Source organism: Chionomys nivalis, chromosome 6, assembly GCF_950005125.1.
Source record: "Chionomys nivalis chromosome 6, mChiNiv1.1, whole genome shotgun sequence".
Classification (NCBI taxonomy): Eukaryota; Metazoa; Chordata; class Mammalia; order Rodentia; family Cricetidae; genus Chionomys; species Chionomys nivalis.
In genome coordinates this window covers 43,958,948-43,980,522 of record NC_080091.1, presented here as the reverse complement: position 1 = coordinate 43,980,522, position 21,575 = coordinate 43,958,948, and the positions used below count along the sequence as shown (strand labels likewise).

Below are 21,575 nucleotides of genomic sequence, written 5' to 3'. Positions count from 1 at the left end.
AACCACAGAGACACCGTGAGTCGAAACGTGTGTCACTGGAGACTCTAGAATATCTGAGTACCTAGACCCTTAAGCACTGTGAGCTCCAAAACCACCGTCTTCAATCAGAGATTAAATGGAATTGATGAAAACTCTGATATTGCTTCTTGGGAAATGCCACTAAAAATACTGCCATCTTGTCTTTGATCAATGCTAGGATGAAGCAGTCAGGCCTGGCAACTGTAACCAGGAAGCCTTTGAGAGTTAAAGAGAGTTTATATCCAGGATCACATATATCCAAAGATTGGTTTAAACTACCCATGAAGTCAGGGATGGCCATGAACTTAGGGTCCTCTTGCTTCTACTTCTAGCAGCCAGCAAGTTCCAGGAATCCTCCTGTCCTAGCCAGCACTCCCAGTTCTAGGGTCACAGGCAACTGTAGTGTACAACCACATCTGGGTTTTTACATGGGTGCTTAGGATTCAAACTTGACTCCTGGTGCTTGCTCAGGAACCATCTCCCTAGCCCAGGAAGTCTTTTATTGAACAAACCCTTTACTGAGAGCCAAACACCATGTCAGGGGCTGTAGAGGCTGGAGAGTCCTGGGAAGCCCAGCATCTCACTGAGGTCTAAGCAGAACATAAGGAACAGTGACTATGTCCAGCATCTATCTCCTGGTCTTTCTGTTTTTGTGCAAGGCTGTACCGATTAGTGAGGGTAGATCATCTTCATACCAGGAAAAAAATGTATCTTTGTTACTATGATCCATATTTTCCTTACAAACTGGGGGTTTACAATTCTCACACACAAGAGTGTGCCATGGGATAAGGAGGAGTGTGATAATGGTAAAATGAACCAAAGATAATATTTATAGAAGATTACATTGTCCCTTCTCAATGGTAAGTTTTTAAATGCCTATTCTGAAGAAAAAATACAGAGCAATAAAGACTGTTTTCTTTTTTCCCTCTCATCTTGACCATGGTGGGGAACTGACTTATCCCCACTTCCTTTGAGACTGACTCAAGTGTCATGTGGCTCCACCTGCCTCTTGGGGCAGCAGCAGCAGCCTCTGTGGGGTTCTCTCCAGAACTGCTGGCATATAAGTGCTAGGGGCAGAGGAGATTCGTGCAGCCCGGCTTTCCAGCCAGCTGGCTAACTTGCTGACTGCTCATTGACTGTTTCTGTCTCTACCTCCCCACAGAAAAGCCTGGACTCCTACTGCTTCCTTGTCTTTGCCACAGTGTGCATCATGGGAGCTGTCTACTTCTACTTGGTCCTCCCGGAGACCAAGAACAGGACCCACGCAGAAATCAGCCAGGCCTTCGCCAAGAGGAACAAGGCTCAGCCCCCAGAGGAGAAGGCTAACAGCCAGCCTGCGCCAGATCCATCCTCCACACTGGACAGTCATGGCGAAATCCAAATGTCTAAATATGTGATCTCACTATAGGAACCGAAGGCCTTCCTGAAACTTGGAAGGTTTCAGCCGATTGAAGCCATGGGAGACTCTCATACTGGGGTGTTAGGAAGAAGCTGGGGACAATCAGATCTCACAGCTGTGTCTTCACAGCTACCCCTTCCAAACTCCCTGGAAGCGTTCCCTAGGTTTGGTACACTCAGCATTCTACATGGACCAAAGGTCGCCCTCTTCATGACTGAACCTGTAGTTCTGAAATAAAGTTTGGGAAAAGGGATCAGGTTGCCCACCCAAAGGAAGGCCTTTTCATCTGATGGACAATCATTGGAAAGGGAATGGCAGACCCGGACTTGTCCCAGCCATGCTGTTGCTAAGCAACCCTGACCTGCCCTTGGCCTCCAGCCTCCAGAGTCCTGGACTTGGTCCTGCATGGAGGCTTTCTGACACCCGTGGGAAGATTCTAGGTCAACACTAACAAATGCCTGTTGCTAATCTACCTCTGCCCTGTGAACCTGAGGCTTTGGAACACCTCTGACCAGTCCACCACCTTCTGAACCTACCGAGACAGGCTTTGTCCCCAGCGCTCACGGTTTCCAGGTCTGAGGCTGTCTTTAGTTCAGACTGTTACAGGAGAGCACACAGAAGATCAGTAAATAATAGTGTTAGGAATTTTTCCTAACACGAGCTCTCTGCCGATGCAAAAATCCCAATCAAGTCAAATCACAACAAGCCAAATTTAAAAAATATCCAGATTTAATGGGATTCCTGTGCTCCCGGGTGGCCCCGAGGGGGAACCAGGAGGCCACGAAGGTGACCACCACTGGGGAGAGAGGAAAGAGACCAGGAGGAAACTTTCCAGGGAAGCAGTTTAAATAGACTGAGGGCGCGGTTTTGGCAGGCTCGTCTTGACCAACACTTGGTGGGCACAGGGAAGGGGCCTCCAAAGATGGAGGCCACAGGCCAGGGCTTACAAATATGAGAAAGAACTTTCTGGCAACTAGGGGGCAGAGACTACAAGTTAAGCTCTGAACACTGAGAATGACACTAAGACTAAACCTAGAATTGATGGAAAAGAACACTGGGATTGATTAGTAATGCCTGCTCTGGATGCAGGAATGAGAGTCTCTGCTCTGAGCCTCCTGTTCACAGTGTGAAGGAGATTTATCTTCAGAGGTCACAAGTTGCCTGGAAAGACACTCCTTATCACTCAGAGTGTTCAGGTGAAGGCTGGGAGAATCACCTGCCTCAACAGCTGTTAAGGGAGTCAAAGAATCGTATGTACAACAGGGTGTTTGAGTGGGTGTCTGATTGGAGCAACTTGCATCTTGCCATCATTATACGTGGTTCATGATGTTTGGCTGAGACCCTTCTTCTGCCCCTAAAATAAAGTACCTATGACAAATGTCATAAGCAAATGGCAGGTTCTTAAACTGGCATTGGTGTGTTTAAATTTAGAATGCCTTAGAAGACATGGTACCAGACGGGGATGTCCCCAGACGAAGCAGCACTGCTATTTTCCTGCCTATTCTAGACAAGGTGGACTTAGCCAAAACCTATGTTCTGATTTTTCCCTCACTCTTCATCTGGAATTCTCCATGGGTGCATTGCCAGCTCAGGGCACTGTGCCATCCAGCACTGGTTTGGACAGTGTGTGTACGTATGGAGAGAACGTAATACATGGATTTGACAAGTGCCATCACCAAGGGAGCCAAGTAAATTGCAAAACAGAAATCCTAACATTTGAAAGCTCTCATTTACTTGGAAATTTAAGAATTCTGTCAATATTTATTAGCTAGTAACTAATCTGCCTTGGCTGGGTACTGGAGATATATCTATGGGAAAGGAAACACCCGGCCCTGCCGTACACACTCATGTCTGACAGAGAAGACAGAGAGTCACAGCACTATTGGTGAGGTGCAGTGCCATCAGTACTGGGTGAACAGTGGTGTGGGGACATGTAGCAGGAGGAGCTGGGTGGCAGCCGAGAAAAGAATGCCTTCCCAGACAAGGGACAGAGCAGAGTCATGACCAGTGTGACTGTGGGGACAGAGGACAGTGATTATTTTTGCATGTTCTTATATTTGAAATTATAATGAAGCCACACTACAGACATTTTTGGAAAAATAAATCTCATAATAGAACTGACCATCTCACTGCTTCAGATTTTACTTTTTACACAGCTATGTCCATTTCCTGCCTGTTATTAATCCACTACAAACACAGAATATATAAAACATGATTGCAATCATATTTCTCTTATCTTCTATTTTTTCCCACTTGATATTAAATCAAATACATCATCTCAATCCTGAAGACCTTTGTTCACACTCTGGTGCCCGCTGCAGAGAATTCTGCATAGGAAGCTGTATCTTAGATGCTGGAAGACAATGAATGAGGATCCAGGAGTCAGAGTCAGGCATTCACTGAGGCCCTGCAGACCAAAGTTTTGCTGGGGTCTATTAGTCATTAGCACCCTGCATCCTTGCATGGTCCCCAAAAGAAGCTCAGCTATCATCCTCACTTCTGATTCCCACCCAAGGCTAGGGCTGACCTCACCCCTTGTATGTCCATTAGAACCATTTTACTTCATCCCCAATCTCCAAACCATGGAAGTTGGTATTTCCTCCCTTCAGAGTCCCTGAAATAAGGGAAGTCTTTCAACTTCTGGTGCTACTAAGTACACACAAGGCCATTTCTCTCTGGCTAATTTTAATTAAAAGCCCGGACACAATCACAGTGTAAACTCAGGCAGACTGAAGAAAGCAGGTAATAAGAAAGCAGTTCGTAGGTGGGGCTCAAACTGTAGCCCTGACTTCCTGCATCTTCTTCTCCCACATCTCCAGCTCACACTCCAAGACAGCAATGTCCAGAACCACAGAATGGGTACCCAAGAGAAGCTCTGGAAGAAACCGTTACTCTATTCGGAGTGATGGGAGGAAACTCGGGGCCCTGTCTGGAGGTGACAGTAGGAACCACACAGGCACTTAACAAAAAAACCCTTCTTTCTGATGAGAAGTTGGGGACACGAGCCTCTAAGTTCCAAATGGTACAGGGGAATGCCTATTACTCAACCGTTCTCTCTGCCTCTCTCTCTCTCTGCCCCCACATCCCTCCCGTCCCCCTCCTCCTATTTCTGCTTTGTTTCAGATACAAGCCCACATAAAATATAACACAATAGTGTGTGGGGGACCTTGCAGTTCTAACCAAGAGAGAAGACTACAAAGTGGGGGGAGGTAAGTAAAGAGAGCTGAAGACACCCTAAATCTGTGGATGAGATTCTGCACCAGAGTGCAGCTGATCAGAGGAACTTTGAGACTCAAAATACGTGTAGACCCCAGCACAGGCCCGTCCAGTTGCCAAGGCACACACATGGGGTGGACCTGCAGAACAGCACAGAGACTAAGGAGTCACCACCACCCATAAAGCATGGGTAAGAACTTTTTATTTGAATTTAGCCAGGCCAACTGCCTGCTCTCAAATAAAAGCACACATAAAATTTGAATAAGAGTCAGTTATACTATTTAAAACACACAGGATAAACGTGTGTGTGTGTGTGTATGTGTGTGTGGTAACAGAGTTAGAGACTGGCCAAGTAGGACAGAAGCCCCAGAGTGTCAGCTCTAAGAATGTCCTTGCTTTGCAGCTGTGAAAACTTGAGTTCAGATCCCAAAAGCCATGCAAAAATGTGGCTGTGACCATTGTTTTGTTCACCAAAACTCAGGGTTTTGAGGGAAAAGGACAGGAGAATTGCTGGGACTTACAGGCTAACAGGACAGCTCCTGTGTCAAAGAAATAGATGAAGAGTGACAAGACACCTAATAGCCTCCTCCAGACCCTAGATCCTACTCACATGTACAAACACACACCTGCACACACAGGTACACACCTGCACACTCATGCACACATAGATACACTAACCAGCTTATAGAAACACACAAAAAAAAAGAAGAAGAAGAAGAAGAAGAAGAAGAAGAAGAAGAAGAAGAAGAAGAAGAAGAAGAAGAAGAAGAAGAAGAAGAAGAAGAAGAAGAAGAGGAAAAGGAAAAAAGAAAAAATAGTATCTAGCCAGCTATTCACTGGCCAATTCCAGAACATGATTCAATTGCCCAGCAAACAGGTAGAGAAAGACACAGTTAGCAATTGGCTGGACTCTGCTTCTGACAGCTGGATTTGGTGTCTGCGGTGAAAGCACTGGCTGAAATCACTATGTCCCCACAAAGATGAGGGAGCTGCAGAAGTGGGTCAGAGTCCACTTGCTGGCCTTGAAGGTAGAGGAAGGGTCCTGAGGGAGGGACTGCAGGTAGCCTTTCAAGATTGGAAAGGGCAGGGGCTGGATTAGTCCCTAGACACCCTGAGAAGAGTGCAGCCCGGCCAGCATCTTTACCTGCAGAACTTCCAGTCCCCAGGCTGTAAGATAACAAATCTGGGTGGTTTCAGCCCAGGAGGGGAGGGTGGATCACTCCTTTTAAATTTCCATCTTTTACCATTTGGTTCGGAAAAGCATTTGCATTGTCAGAGGAAAAAAAAACATAAATAAGACAAAAATCCAGATTTCCCAATTTCTTATTTCCCATTTTTGTGGATGTATATTTGACGAATAAAGAGTTGTGTAGCTTTAAGGTGTATGGCTTGATGTTTTGAGCTAAGTTTATCCTGTGAGATGAGGGCAGCCAAGCCAATTGGCACAGCCCTTGTCGGACATGGTCAGCATGTTCTTGTCACTTTAGACATGAGGTGCACACTTATGATCTACCAATTGTTATACTTCAGGTTTGCAATACACTGCTGTCTGTTAAGCTACCATTGTGGACAGCACCTCAGAATCTGTTTGTTCTACATTACTGAAGCCTTGAACCATTTCACCCACCTCTCCCTCCCTCTGCCACCATTAACCCCGGTGGCTGGCATTCTCCTCTCTGCTAACTCACTGTGTTTGTGGTCATTTGTTACAGCAGTGGTAGAAATATAGGGCAGATGTTCTAGCCCTTTGTCCCCATAGTGGATAAAGAATCAATGGAGCCCAAGAGGCTTCTTGAGATCTGGGAAGTCTTTGACATGATTCCCCATGGTCTCAACCCAGATTGGTCTTTGCTTAGATGGCACATCTTAGCTACTTCTCCTCGCAGACACTTTGAAGAATGTTTCCACTGCTGGGAATCCCAGCAGTGATGGCTTCAGATAAAGCATGTTTAGTCTCCATGGCATAGGAGGCACCAGAAACTCTTACCTTATTGGGGGAGCAAAGGTAAGACTGTGGATGCAGCTGCAGTAATATTGCCCAGCGTCTTAGATACAAAGCTAGAGTCATGCCTTTAGGGGGCTTTGAGGACCGTGCCCCAGACTTTACATGTCCAAGCTGCTATCACAGCCCTGGGCACCCCACCCCTGCATTTGCCACTAATTCCCAATATTCTATCTTGACTTCTACCACTTCTTATTTCCAGTTTCTTTTGCAAATGAAACTCAATCCATACAAGTTGTGACAGGATGGTGCCCACGGCAAATGAGAATCCATGAGGCAAATCTAATTCTTTTGACACACTGCTAGTTATTTCCCTGGGGCACCACTGCCTGAGGGTACTTGAGGATTCTCAGCGTCTGGTGCCCGGGCAACGTGCTGGAGCTGTCTGTGGTGCTGACCTGGCCCTACTGCCTGCCTGGGTTCCCTTCTCCTTCCTGCTCTGAAAAGGTTTTCATGTGGTTGCTTGGGATGCTGGAAGTAGCCTGTGAAGTAAATATTATTGAGCTTGTTGTGTATGCTCCAAGATCTATTCTTCCTGCTGAAATTCTGCCTGGACACAAGAACCACCACCAATTTCTGTTTTTCTTACTTGTCAAAAGAGCTCACAGAATTAGAAGAAACACCTAACCAGAAATAATAGGCCCTATTAGCTACTCATTCTGCTTAGCAAATTAAACAAAAGTTAATGGCTTAATCAGAGACTAGAGACATAGCTCAGCAGTTAAGAGTATGTACCACTCTTTAAGAGGACCCAAGGGTGGTTCCCAGCACCCATGTCAAGTGGCTCACAACCACCTGCAGCCCCAGATCCAGAGATCCTATGCTCTCTTCTGGCCCCATATGGGAACTGCCTTCACATGTACCCCTATACTACATACATATGATTAAATATAATAAAAACATATTTTTAAAGCAAGTGGCTTAAACAACTGTGGCTTATCATGTCTTGTGGTTCCATGAATCAGCTGGGCAGCTCTGTTATTCCTCTTGAGCCTGTATCCACAGCTGGAATCTAGTGTATGGTCCCTTGGATCTTGGCTCAGCTGGAGCAGTTGAGACAATTGGACCCTCTCTTTGTGTGACTTTGCTAGGTGATGGGAATTTAAAACTGGATAAAATGAATCCATTGGAGGGAGAAGATGATAGAGGATACTCGGACATGGTTGATCAGTCTCAAGGGTAAGGAGGACAGTTGAAAAGCAAGTCTAGACTGGTGCAGTAGTGGTACAAATGTCATGTGAGTAACCAATCAATTGAATTTAATGCCCACTCTACAAGATGAAATCCATACTGGCACCATTATTAGACTAAGAACCTATGGCTAGACAGATCTTTAAGAGAGAACCTATTACTATTATTCTGCTAAAGGGATATAGTATTAAACCATCTCTTAATGACTTATTATTATACCCATTATTATATTATTATACACATCTGTCAACCATCAATTGAAGAGTTTCTGTTTGCAGTAGATGGTAATCAACAGAAAAACTCACAACTGGCTCAGGTGTAGACAGTAGACTGCAGAATGCTCAGCCCTAATTGCAGCATATACCTTACGTGTCTCATTCAAGGGTTTATAGATAACTGTAGAAGGAGAAATGGAAAAATGTAAGAAGTAGAGGTAGTGGGTGACTATTAGGAGACGCTGCTTTCTGGACACAGTCAGGCAGCTGCACATGTGAACTCACATATGTAACAGCATGCACAAGACCTGCACAATCCCAAGTCAGACCCTATCCTAGCATGGACAGGAGAGTTGGACATGAGATCCCATCCCCAGCCAATGCACTATGGGTAATTCTGCTGGATGAGAAGGGATCAATTTTCTCTAAAAGTCTAGCCTCTTATAAGTTATTCACAGTCCAATGGAAGAGCATGTACCCAGGAATATTTGGACAGCACACAAATTGGTGTTGATGAGAAGTGAAAATACACAAAGTTGGGTGTGAAGGGAAGAGGGGAGATCTGGGAAGAGATGGGGAGGCAAGTGAAGAAGATCAAAACACTGATGGGGAACAACTGTCTAGCATTCTCTCTGTGGAGACTGTCTTCCTTCTCGGCACATTGGTGGCATCCATCAATCCTCCATGAGCATGCCAAGGCACCCCTGTCTCTAGAGCTTCCCCCATCTTTGCTATCTTCTTTCAGTCAGCTGTTTCAGGTGCCCTGTTGTTCCCTTGTTGGTGCTTTTCTTGATGCTTTAGGGTTTCTGTGACTTATTCTCATCAAATTCCTCATCCAGCTAGACTCTGAGATCATCACATCAGGGTCATCTCAGGACTCCACAGCCCTGCAACCCGGTGAGTGCTTATTACACACTTGCTAAAGAGATGAACATTGATCTAGGTGTGAAGAGGCTGTGATGGGAGCCATGGGGAGGGGGAAAGTGTGGCGAGATGATTAGAAAAATCACTTCTCTGCAGGGAAATCGAGCTGCATCTCAGATGAGGACCAGGATGCCATCAGACAGCGGCAGGAGCAGATTTCCAAGCTGACTCTGTGGAGATGAAAAAGGAACGACCTATTCAGAGAAGAGCAGATTATTGCTGTGGCCAAACACAATGGCTCGGAGGGTAAAGGTGGGAAATGAAGCTAATCAATGGTCTATACTGGAAAATCATGGCAGTCAAGACCACTTCTTAAACCCTTCTGGAACCATGAGTGCCTCACATCTTTCATCCATAGCTGAGCCGGGGTCTAGACAGGCGGAACCTGATCACCATGCTGTGTCTTAATTGAGTAAGTAATGAGACTTGGGAAGGGCAGGGCTTTGCAATCAGGCTTCTCCTCATTAGCCAGTTGTGAACCCCAGAGAACAGAGGTCATGCTGAGTGACAGCAACCCAGCACCTTTCTTAGGCATTTGCTGTCATCTACACGAAGATGTGGGTGTAATTATTTTGATCAGATTCTCTTCTGCTAGAAAATTCATACATGAGTCAAGGAGATTTCCTCCCATTAAATCACAGCATTTGGGGACTGCACCACTTCTCAGCCAAGAACTAGATCCTGGAAAAAAGGAAGGTAAAAGGGAAGAAAAAAGAAGAAGAGTTTTCCCAGCAGGATGTGTGGGTGGCGAGGACAGAGGACGGGAGTGTGTCTGGAGCCCAAACACCTAACAGCTCCTCAGAGCCTCTTGAATTTACAGCACACGGAACTTCCTGACAACACAAAACCTCAGCCTTTGCCGAATGCTGCCTTCCCTGTGTAGTCTGGATAGCAAAAAAAAACTGTCTACAAGAACGCGTTTTTCAGGCTGGGAGCAGGTGCTTAATAGAGGTTTGACACAGGAAGGAAAAGAAGGACGATGGTGTCTGTGCTGGTGTCTGCTCGGCACCCACACACGTGCAATGCCTTGAGTAAGAGGATGAAGTGGAATGCAGACATTTTCATAACTCTTACTTCTGCATGGGATTGCTTGCAATTCAATCTCTCTTCTTTTGGTGGCTCCTCTCTGCTTGGGTATTTGTTCCTCAAGTAGTTTCTCCATGTGGTAGCATCCAGGACCTCCAACCTTGCTTCTTCTCAACTGAGCCACTCAGTGGGAAAACCCTCTTACCTGATGGAAAACCCAGTTACCTGTTGCTGAGAATCAGACCAGCCCAGAGCTCAGAGGCCTGAAAGAATAGCTGTTTTCTCCCCACAACTCTGTTCATAGACAGCTCAAGCCAGGCTATCCTGGGCAGCCTTTCCACCCATGTGGTGGGCCTTGAATTCAGTCAGGCATTTCAGTGATGTCATGTGTAGGGGGTGGTCTCTGATGGCTTTATTCAGATGTCAGTGTTTCTGGGAATGGCTAAGACAATGGAGATGTCTCTCTGCAGGAAGGTTTTTGTTGTTTGTTGTTTTTTTTTATTTTTATTTTTCTTTAAAAGACCCAGCCTGACTTGTGCATCAGGAAGCAATGTCCTGAGGCAGTGAGAACAGACTCTTTAATCTTCTCCACTCTGAGGCTCAGGACTCATGCCATGTCACTTCTAATCAAAGTCATGGACCACTGCTCAAGAAAACAAAGCAAACTCAACCTTTGCTTGATGGTACCCAAAGCCTCATCACAGTGTCCATGCACTGTGTCCAAAGTCCTGCCTCCTCCAATGGACACTATTCAAATCAGATTTAGACTATTCAAATTTAGACTTCTCTCTAAAGCTCATGAGGCATTGTCTTGCTGTTCAACTAATGAAGAAAGCTCAGACAGCAATAATTCAGTGGCAGACCCGTCTTCAAGGGCAAGCTTTAAAGAATTTATTCCAAGAGAGGACAGGGAGCAGGTCACTGTGCTACACAGCCAGGATGGAGGATGATCTGGGGTCTTTCTGCTTTTCTCTACTCTTCCTCTAACTGGGCTACTTTGCCTCCTGCTCCTTGCTTCAGTATACTCAAGGGACTGGAGCCCAGAATCCCAGCAGTCAGTACTGGCTGTACATGAAGGCATCTGGAAACCCACAGCAAACCCTATCCTTCAGCTTCCTGAGCAGGTGTGTTCCTGGCCAGGGTCCCAGTGTCACTCAGTGTCCCAGTGTCCTCAGGGAGCCTCAGCAGATGAAATGGCCGGGCAGCAGGAATGGCTGGGCAGCAGGAGCAGCTTCTAACCCATTCACCCTGACTCTCCCTCCATCAGGAAACTTGAAAGCAAGAACATGTGACTGTTTTTAGATCTTAAAGGATGAGTCTGAAGCACGAGACCTACCCTGACTTCCTAGGCGATGAGTCTAGCTTTGGTCCTACAGGCTCTAAGGCCTACTTTGATAAATGTTCACCACACTTGAATTCATCAAGTCAGAAAATAACTAGGGCTCAAACTTGTACAGCCACTCTGGAAAACAGTATGGTGGTTTCTCAGAAAATTGGGAATCAACCTACCTCAAGACCTAGCAATTCTGTTCCTGGGCATATACCCAAAGGATACGTAATCATACAAGAACGCTTCCTCAACTATGTTCATAGCAGCATTATTCATAATAGCCAGAACCTGGAAACAACCTAGATGCCCCTCACCTGAAGAATAGATAAAGAAAATGCTGTACATTTACATAATGGAGTATTACTCAGGTGTTAAAAATGGCATCAAGAAATTTGAAGGCAAATGGATGGAGCTAGAAAAAAATTCATCCTGAGTGAGATAACCCAGACCCAGAAAGACAAACATGATATGAACTCACCCATAAGTAGGTATTAGATATAAAGTAAAGGATAACCATGGAACAATCCACAGACCCAGAGAGGCTAGGAAACAAGGATGGCCCAAGATGGGGGGAACACACGGATCTCCTTGGGAAGGAGAAATAGAGGAGATCTCCTGATTGGACTTTGGGGTGAATGGGCATGGGCACTTGAGGGATCAGGCTGGGGTGGGTGGAAGGGGAGAGTGCTGAGAGAGATGACTGAATAGAAGGGCTTTATGGAGTCAGGTGCCTGATGCAAGGGAAACCCCCATGAGTCTACAAGGATGGCCTCAGCTAAGACTCCTGGCAGCGGAAGATGCACAGCCTGAACTGGCCATGTCCTGTGATTGAACTGGTGACTATCCCACTTGTCATCGGAGAGCCTTCATCTAGTGATGGATGGAGGCAGATTCAGAGATCCAGAGACTCCTGCTCAGGCAGTCCTGCTGAGGAGAGGGAGGAAGAACTGTTGGAGCCAGGGGGTCAGGGACATCAGAGGAAAATCCACAGAAAATGCTAGCCTGGCTCGTAGGAACGCACGGAGTCTGAACCAACAACCAGGGAGCCTGCACGGGACTGACGGAGGCCCTCTGCATATATGTGATGGTTGAGTAGCTTGGTCTGTTCGTGGGACTCCTGGCAGTGGGAGCAAGGGATGTCTCTGGCACTTTGACTGATCTTGGGAACCTATTCCTCATGCTAGATTGCCTTGCTCAGCCTGAATAAGAGGACACGGGGGAGGTGCTTGGTCTTATGGCAACTTGATATGCCATGTTTTGCTGATGCCTGTGAGAGGCCTACCCCTTTCTTTCTGAGTGAATACAGAGGCGGGGTAGACTGGGGGTAAGGAAGGGAGGATGTGATTGGAATGTAAAACAAATTAATTGAATTAAAAAATTAAAAATAAATAAGTAATAAATAGGATTTCTCAAGAAGGCAAGTGGGAATCAGTCTCCACTAGAGACACACTGCCCCGCCAATATGAGACCAAAACAGAAACAATATATGAAAAAAGGAACAATATACCTTGTAGGTTAAGAGCTGTGATTGCATAAGATAGTTAAGAATAAGTTCCTGTTTGACCTATGTCAAGTCCTTGCAAGTTAAGCACCCCCAGCAATGAAGACCCACGAGAAACACAGGCAGGACCATATGTTTAGAACATGAGAGGGGGGCAAATGCTGGCATGGGAAGATGCCCATTTGAAACAAGATACTCAGAGAGGGCTTTAGGAAGGAGACAGGTGGCCCTGTGGGAAGCTAGGCATGAAAGCATTGCCCAGAAATGGGATGAGCTGCTGCTAAGGAGCCCCCAGCAGGAACGAGCATGGTACACAGAGTGCATGCTCCTGGAGGGACTGTGTCCAGATTAGGAAGAAGAGTAAGATTTGAGACTGGAGAAATAGGCAGGAGCCTACCTTCCATTGTGAAAAAAGGCTAACGGATAGTCATGTCCATAGAGTGTGCCGTCTGATCTCAGACCTCAGAAGTCCTGGATCAGAGGAGTTCCAGGGTCAACTGAGTTTGGGAAACCCTCACACTATCCATCCCTCATGGACAGTCACAGATTACACAAGCAGATGGAAGTTTTGGGGGGTCTCATGTAACAATGAACAGGGCCTGCTTGTTGGGGGTTTCTGTCCCACCCAGTACCCCACAGCCAGCAAGCCCCAAAGAAAATCACACAGAGATATCTATAAGTTAAAAAGCTGATTGGCCCATTAGGTCAGGCTTCTTATTAGCTCTTGTAGCTTATATTAACCCATTATTCTGATCTATGTTAGCCATGTGGCTCAGTACCTTTTTCAGCTGGCAGGTCACATCCTGCTTCCTCAGTGGTCTGGGCTGGACTGGGAGGAATCAACTTCCTCCTTCCCAGAATTCTCCTGTTCTCATTGCATCATTTCTACTTCCTGTCTGGTTTTTCCACCTATACTTCCTGCCTGGCCAATCAGCATTTATTTAAGACATGATTGACAGAATTCAGACAATTCTCCCACACCAGTCTCACTTGTCATCTGTCTAAAACACCCCGTACCAAACCACAGAAGCTGCCATGAAGACCATGGTGCACCTTGACCATCATGCTGTACATAGGCAGGTTTCCCGGTGGAGAGGTTTTTCAAAGCACAGAAATGACCACCAGGTCAGGCAGGAGCACTGGAAAGATATCCCTCCCAGAGGAACTGCCAGGGTCTATAAGTGTGTCCCAACTGGGGCACACCATGCACAGCTTAGCAACCAGGGAGATATTCTGAGATGTGTGATTCATCTTTGTGTGACATCCAAGAATGTGAACAGTGGCTGTGATGTCACTTGGTGAGTCCATCTTATGGGACAGTCATTACGCATCTGACCTCTTGTTTGCATAAACACATTTAGGTGATGGACCACTGTGCAACACTCTCAGAAAAACTTGACAGGTCATAAGCAAGCATGGCGCTCCATGCCTGTAAGCAAGGGAGACTAGGCCAAAGGGCTTACAAGTTCCAGACCAGCTTAGGCTACAGAACATAACCCTGCCTTTCTCCCCAAAACAAACCACGTGAGGGAAACTCAATAAATGCTCTGCCAGTTTGTCCGGAGAGCAAATGCCTGTGCCACAGTCTCCTTAGATGTGTGGGTCATTCTCTTCCAGCACCAGCACCACAACCAGGCCTCTATGGAAGACTCACATCTGAATTCCTTTCTCCCTAATACAATCGCCCACTTGAAGGATTGAGTAGCTGCCCACTTTGTGGGCTTAACAAACAGCATGACAGCTGTCGCCGGACTGAGTACTAGCTACAGTTTCTAAGTCAAATGTTCTGCCTTGTCCTGAATAAGGATGAGAAGCCATTGTACCTACTTCCCTGGACCCCATCTTCTTGAACTGCCTGCTCATGTTCATAGCCAGCTCATCACAGAGAAACCAGGTCTTTCCTAGTTTATCTTGTTCATGTTGTAGCAAGCAAGAGAGTGCTTTAAACAGTATGCTTCCCAGACGACTCACCTTAAGCTGGGAGCTCCTTAACACTTCAACATGGCCTCCTAAGCTCCTTCTTCCTACAACAGCGCCATCAGACGCCCTCCGCAGACCACCATCTTCACAACCCTCGGTGCTGGTTTTCTTGTTTCCCCTGCCTGTCTAAAGCCAATCCTGTGTGTGTCAGGAATGTAACTCCCCACTCCATATGTGCAGGAAGATCTCTTTCCAGATAGGAAGTCACATGCAGACTTCCCAAAACTGCCAAGGAGGAGATCCTAGGACCAGCACAGAACTGAAGTGAGACTGAGAATGTGCCAACAGCCATAGCGAGGAATGGAGGCCCCAGAGCTGGCATGTCTGTATTCTTAAAAGGTCATGTGTTGAGAGCTGTCAAGGTGGCTCAGAGGGGAAGGCACTTGCTGCCCAGCCTAATGACCTGAGGTCAGTCATTGGGACCTACATGGTGGAGGGGGAGAACTAACTCCTAGAACTTGCCCTCTGACCTCCAACAGGCATGCACACAATCACACACACACGCAAGCACACACACACGCACACACATGCACACACACACACACACACATACAAAGTAAATAAATGTAATGATTTTTTTAAATTCATATATTGAAACTTAATTTCCAAAATGATAGCAGTCCATGGGGGAGCCTGTGGAAGGAGACTCAGGCATGTGAGTGATGCCCTCGTGAATGATTGTTAGTAATTACGTTAGTCAGTTTTAGTTTGTTTTGTTTCATTCACTGTGGTGAAGCACCATGGAAAACAACTTAAAGGGAAGATTGGTTTCCACTCACAGCTTGAGAACTTTCCGTACCTGCTACATCCTTCATCGTGTCTGGCCCTGTTACACCTACATCATGATGGGAGAGCCATAGCAGCCAGGAAGCAGAGAGAGCTAGACACGAAGGGCCTCAGAACAAGATCTACTATTCAAAGATGTGCCTGTCCCCAGTGATCCACTCCCTCCAATCAGGCTCCAGCTCTTCCTAACCCTTGCAGACACACAATGACGTCAGCACCTTCATGCCGTGTCACCTCTCATAGTGCCACCCTCTGAGGAATCCACCTTCAGTGGGTTTTTGTGGGGGAGGCAATATTTCATGTTGACCTTATAAAAAGAGACGTGAGAGAACAGGCTGCCCCTTCTGCCATGTGGAGGCGGGCACAGAAAGACTGTCTTGACACAGAAGGAGAGCCCTCGCCCAATACTGAATCTGCAGGACCTCCATCTTGGAATTGTTAGCCTTCAGAGAAGTGAAAATAACTTCTGCAGTATGCAGATACCCCAGCTCAAAGCAATTTGTTAAGCAGCATGAAGTAATTGAAGCAAGATAATGGGATTCGTGGGCTGAGTGCACAGTATCTCCCCTGATTCATGTTGTCTTCCTCCTGCTGGCCAGCCATCCTTCTTACTTACGTTCATAAAAAGCAAAAGGACGCATAATGTCTGGGAGCACAGATATCCGGAAATCTTTCTCTTTAAGGATAAGAATAGCAAACCACCTTGGCCTTGATAATCTTCATTCGTAAACCAACCCTATCTCACTCATTACATCTAATCACCGCAGCCAGCACCATTAAATAAAATTGATAGATTGACACTGTGGGGGAGGTTAGAAACAACAATCTTTACATAATGATTCCCACTATGACTTGGTTATAAATAACCCATAAAGACAGTTATCTTTGTGTAGCAGGTCCTGACTGTAGGAGATGCTGGGATGCTATACAGAGTGGGAAGGAGCCAGTTGGCATAGGCAATCAGCATGATTTCAATATTCAGCATAATGTCCAGGGCAGCAGATGACTTAAGGGTACAGGAGCCTCCAGTTACTCCTCAGGAGATTTGGAAAAATGATATCCCATGGCCAGTGTTTACTGTGATTCCCAAAGAGAACTCTTGCTCCCTTCTGTGACAGCATCTTTTAGGTACTGGGTGTCTGGATACTGCAGATACATCCTGAACAAAATCTCTTCAGAAGACAAGAGACAGAGACAAACCTCAATCCCATCTTCTCCCCTCTAATGGAATCAGTAGTCACTATTCAGCCATTCATTTATTCATTCATTCATTATAGGTGGGGTGACCAGGCAGGAAGTAGAGGTGGGGCAACCAGAATAGGAAAATTCTGGGAAGAGGAAAGCTCAGTTTGCCATCATCACCAAGACACAGACGAAGCAAGATGAAAATGCCTTACTGATGAAAGTAACCAAGCCACGTGGCTAACACAGACAAGAATTATGGGTTAAGATGTAGAAATTAGTTAATAAGAATCCTGAGCTAATAGGCCAACATGTTTATAATTAATGTAGACCTCTGTGTATTTCTTTGGGGCTGAATGGCTGCAGGATTGGGCAGGACAGAAATCTAAGTCATCAAATGGTGCCAACGTGGACAACTAAATTCATTTAAAACCTGAGAGACCTTGGGAAGTAATTCTAGACAAAAAAAAATAGAGTTAAGCATGGATTCTTGGTAGCAACATTTTCTTAGGGGGGGCTCTGTTTGCTAGAGGCAAGCAAATATCATTTAAGAGAGGCTTCCTGACTCAGCTTTAGCTGCAAAATCTTGCAGCTCTTTTAAGAGGCCCTGACACCAAACGTTTAAAATGGTGTTTATGAATAGCCAACAGCATGCTTCTTGGGAGTGGCAGATACCTTGAAACTCCATAGAGTTGTGGCAATAAACATGGATCCTACCAGTACCTCCACCTTGAGGCTAGACTCTCAGAAAGCTAAGGAATGGGGTGGATCCAGCCATCAAAGCCATGGCTTTAATCCTAGCCATATCACTTAGCAAATCAAAGACTCATGTGGTCAGAAAAAGAAAGATATAAAGTAAAGATAGATTCAAATAAAGAAAACCTCTAAATGGTTTACAGTATGTTTAAAAACATATTTTGGCTTGGGAGAGAAAATAAAAAGGATAAAGTCCTTAAAATAAAAAAGAAAGAGAGTAGTTGGATGTGGTGGCACACACCTATAATCCCTATACTTGGGAGGCAGAGGCAGGCAGATCTCTGTGAGTTCAAGGACAACCTGGTCTACAGAGTGAGTGCCAGGACAGCCAAAGATATAGAGAGAAATCTAGTCTCAAAAAACCAAAAATTTAAAAGAAATAGAAAAGAAATCGAGTTTAAAATAAAGCCAGGTAAAGATGGCAAATACACAGAGAGTCTGGATACTGTATGTTATTGTGTTGTCTTTAAATTGTTTGAATGCTGAGGAAGGAGCAACAGCTACTAAAAGACATTTGATTATAAATGCTGCTGGATTAATCCAACATATATATTTTGAAAATGCCCTGACTTTAAAATATGTCAAAAGATATGTTACTTTGGAGAAGAGGTTTGCTTTTGTTTACACAGGAAATGAAAGGTTATGGATTCATTCTGGGTAAGAAAAATAGGTTTGATCAAGGAAGATCACCTGAGAAATCTCTGGTAGGAGCAAATGGCCCAGATGTCTACGTTCTACATCCAGAACAGATTCAAGACTGCTGGCTGAGATGATCAAGCCACACAGGATACTCTAGTCAGAACTTGAGCATAATTCAAAATTTTCTTTAGGTCCCTGTAATATTTTCAAGTGTCCCCAATCAATAGGAAGTAGCCTGGAAAACTATGCCTGCATTCACAAAAAAATAGATTATGGATGTTTGTCTTTCTTTAGAGTGTTGGTTACAAGTTGTTATGGATAATGATCAGGAAGAAAGCTAAACAAAGGATATTAGATTCAGAGTTCTTGTTTTGAAATAAAAAGGGGGGAATTGCTGTGGGACAATGATCTTGTATTGTGTTAATAAAACACTGATTGGCCAGTAGCCAGGCAGAAAGTATAGGTGGGGTGACCAGTCAGGAAGTAGAAGCAGGGCAACCAGAACAAGAGAATTCTGGGAAGAGGAAAGCTTAGCTTGTGGTCATTACCCACACACAGAGGAAGCAAGATGAAAATGGAAAGTTACCAAGCCACATGGCTAACACAGACAAGAATTATGGGTTAAAATGTAGAAATTAATTAATACGAAGCCTTAGATAATAGGCCAACAAGTTTATAATTAATGTAAACCTCTGTGTGTTTCTTTGGGACTGATCGACTGCAGGACGGGGCAGGACAGAAACCTCTGCCAACAATTCATTCCATGCAGTTTTTAAAGTTGTGTGTGTGTGTGTGTGTGTATGTGCTTGAATGCAGGAAAGACGTAATCACAATTGAGAAGAGGATGTTTAATCCCCTAGAACTAGAGTTACAGAAGGTTGTGAGATACATTGTGTACCAGGGAACCAAACCCCAGTTCCCTGTGAGAGCAACAAGTGTTCTTAACTACTGAGCCATTTCAATAAAAAGTACAAGGAGCTTCAGAGATGACACAGGAGAACCCAGTGATTTTCTAAGAGTTGTGTATTATGACTGTAGAATAGAGAAACTGCCTTAAGAATAGCTCAGAAGGAGGCTGGAGAGATGGTTAAGCAGTTAAGGTCACTGACTGCTTTTCCAGTGGACCCAGGTTCAATTCCCAGGACCCACATAACTACTCACAACTATTTGTAACTCCAGATCCAGGAGATCCCACACCCTCTCACAAACATATAAGCAGGCAAAACACCAATGCACATAAAATAAAAAAGAAAACAAAAGAATAGCTCAGAAAACAAGAATGAGAGCAATACAGATTATGGAGGATGGCTTGTGACATTTTAAAGGGAAGCAAAGACTATATCAGAACCATTTATGTAATATTTTGAATTTAAAAGTAAAACCTGTACTTTTCTGAGATAACCAATATTGATCAGCTAGGACTGAAAATTAGCATCATTGAGACAAAATCTCCTGGTAAGTGTTTCCTCAGAGTCAACACACAGGACCTGTAATCCAGAAGGAGCCAAAGTTACACTTAGTTCTTGTAGCTCAAGATAGAAATGGTATAAAGAGTTTTAAAGGCATAAAGAGGTCAGGATAGAAATTGAGGCTTAGCACTGGGAGAAGCCACTTGTGAAGGTGCGGTCTCAATTGTAGTCAAAGCTCCAGGATTGAAGGAGTTATGGACAGGAGTTGAGGCTTGGCAATATGTGACAGGGTCAGAGTCGCTGAAGAGATGCTGGAGAGGACATTGGTAAAAAGTGGTAATGGAGGTTCCAGCATTTTGGAGACGCCAGTACTATGGGACGACTGCCTCATCTGTGGGGTGAAACTGACCTGGATCTAGGAGACAAGTCATATGTGCTGATGGTGGGCAGAGCTGGAGAAACGGGACCCTTGGAATTCAATAGATCATGAGTCCCCAAAGTCTGGCACTAAGCCTTTACACAGTTGGACTTTGGTTTTGCTTTGATCTGATTGTGGCCGTGTTCTTCCCTCTTGAAATTATAAAGCATTCAACTTATTATTTTGATTTTCAAGGCATCCACAATGGGGAGACTTTGGATATTTTAGAGAAACCTTAAGCTTTGAAAGAGAATTTGGATTTTTTTTTAAAGAAACTGAATTTTTTTTTTTAGCCATAAAAGCATTTATTAAAGGGGAGAAAGGGAGAGGGAGAGAGAGAGAGAGAGAGAGAGAGAGAGAGAGAGAGAGAGGAGAGAGAAAGAGAGCCAGAGAAAACGCGTGCGCACGCTGAAGAAACAGAAGAGGGAAGGAAAGAAACTGAATTTTTAAAGGATTGAAAATTTTAAAGACTGTGGGACTTTTAAAGTTATGCTGTTTATATTGTGATATTAACATGACATCTTGAGGACAAATGAGCAAGGAAATTATAGTTGAATGGTGATGTATTTGTGTATCAGTTTGATAAGAAGTCAATCGTGCTGGCTAGTTTTGTCAACTCGACACAAGCCATAGTCCTTTGGGAAGAGGGACTCTCAACTGAGAAAAATTCTCCCACCAGATTGGTCTGTGGTCAAGTCTTTGGGTATTTTCTTGATTGATGATTGATGTGGGTGGGCTCAGACCACTGGGGGTGGTGTTAACTCTGGGCAGGCAGCCCTAAATTGCATAAGAAAAGCAGACCAAGCCATGAGGAACAAGCCAGTAAGCAGCACCCTCTACAGCTTCTACATCAGCTCCTAACCTCCAGGCTCCTGTCCTACTTGAGTTCCTGATCCAACTTTCCTCAGTGATTGACTGTGACCTGGAAGTCTAAGCTGAAATAAACCCTCTTCTCCCCAAGTTTATTTTGGCCATGATGTTTTATCACAGGAATAGAAACATGAAAACAAAAGTCACCCCTTACTACTGAGGCTAACCCAGACCGCAAAAGACAAAGCAAAACAAAAGATTACAGCTTATGGGCACCTACTCGCCTCACTCTGTCTTCATAACACTGTATCTGTCTGTCCAGTCTGTCTATGGTGTAAATAACTGTCTTAGTGTCCCTCCTGAACTGCATCCAAAACCTTTCATTTTGTAGCTAGAGTGGTCTATCAATCTTGAAGGAAGGTAGCAAGCGAACAGGAGGGGAGGCGTGGAAATAGACCTGTGGGACATGGACAAAATTCATCTCTGGAGATAAACATTTAAGTAAGTAATCAACACTGATGAATTTTCCCAAGCAACTCTATTTTTTTTGAGTAAAATGCACTGAACTAATTAAATGCATTGATCTTTTTCTCTTTGATGCAGTTAAAGCCATTCTCTGTGTTATTTTTCCACTTTCTTAAAGAAAAAAAATCTCACTTAATCTATTTTTATTGAAACAATTTTTTCTCTCCAAACTTCATAATGAAGATTGGATAGTGGAAGTCAATTTCTCCCTCCATATCAAATTTCATCAATATTTCTTATTTTTTTTG

General features: G+C 44.7%; 2 protein-coding genes across 2 annotated transcripts in view; one reads left to right on the top strand and one right to left on the bottom strand.

Moving 5' to 3' along the window:
• Slc2a9 (solute carrier family 2 member 9) overlaps positions 1 to 2,910 on the top strand; it is a 130,307-nt gene extending 127,397 nt beyond the window's left edge. The window contains exon 12 of the mRNA XM_057772107.1: positions 1,181 to 2,910. Coding sequence (XP_057628090.1) covers positions 1,181 to 1,426 — 246 coding nt within the window. The 3' untranslated portion in view covers positions 1,427 to 2,910. The remainder of the gene's footprint in view (positions 1 to 1,180) is intronic.
• Positions 1 to 21,575, bottom strand: part of Drd5 (dopamine receptor D5) — a 79,787-nt gene that overhangs the window by 47,380 nt on the left and 10,832 nt on the right. The window lies entirely within an intron of this gene.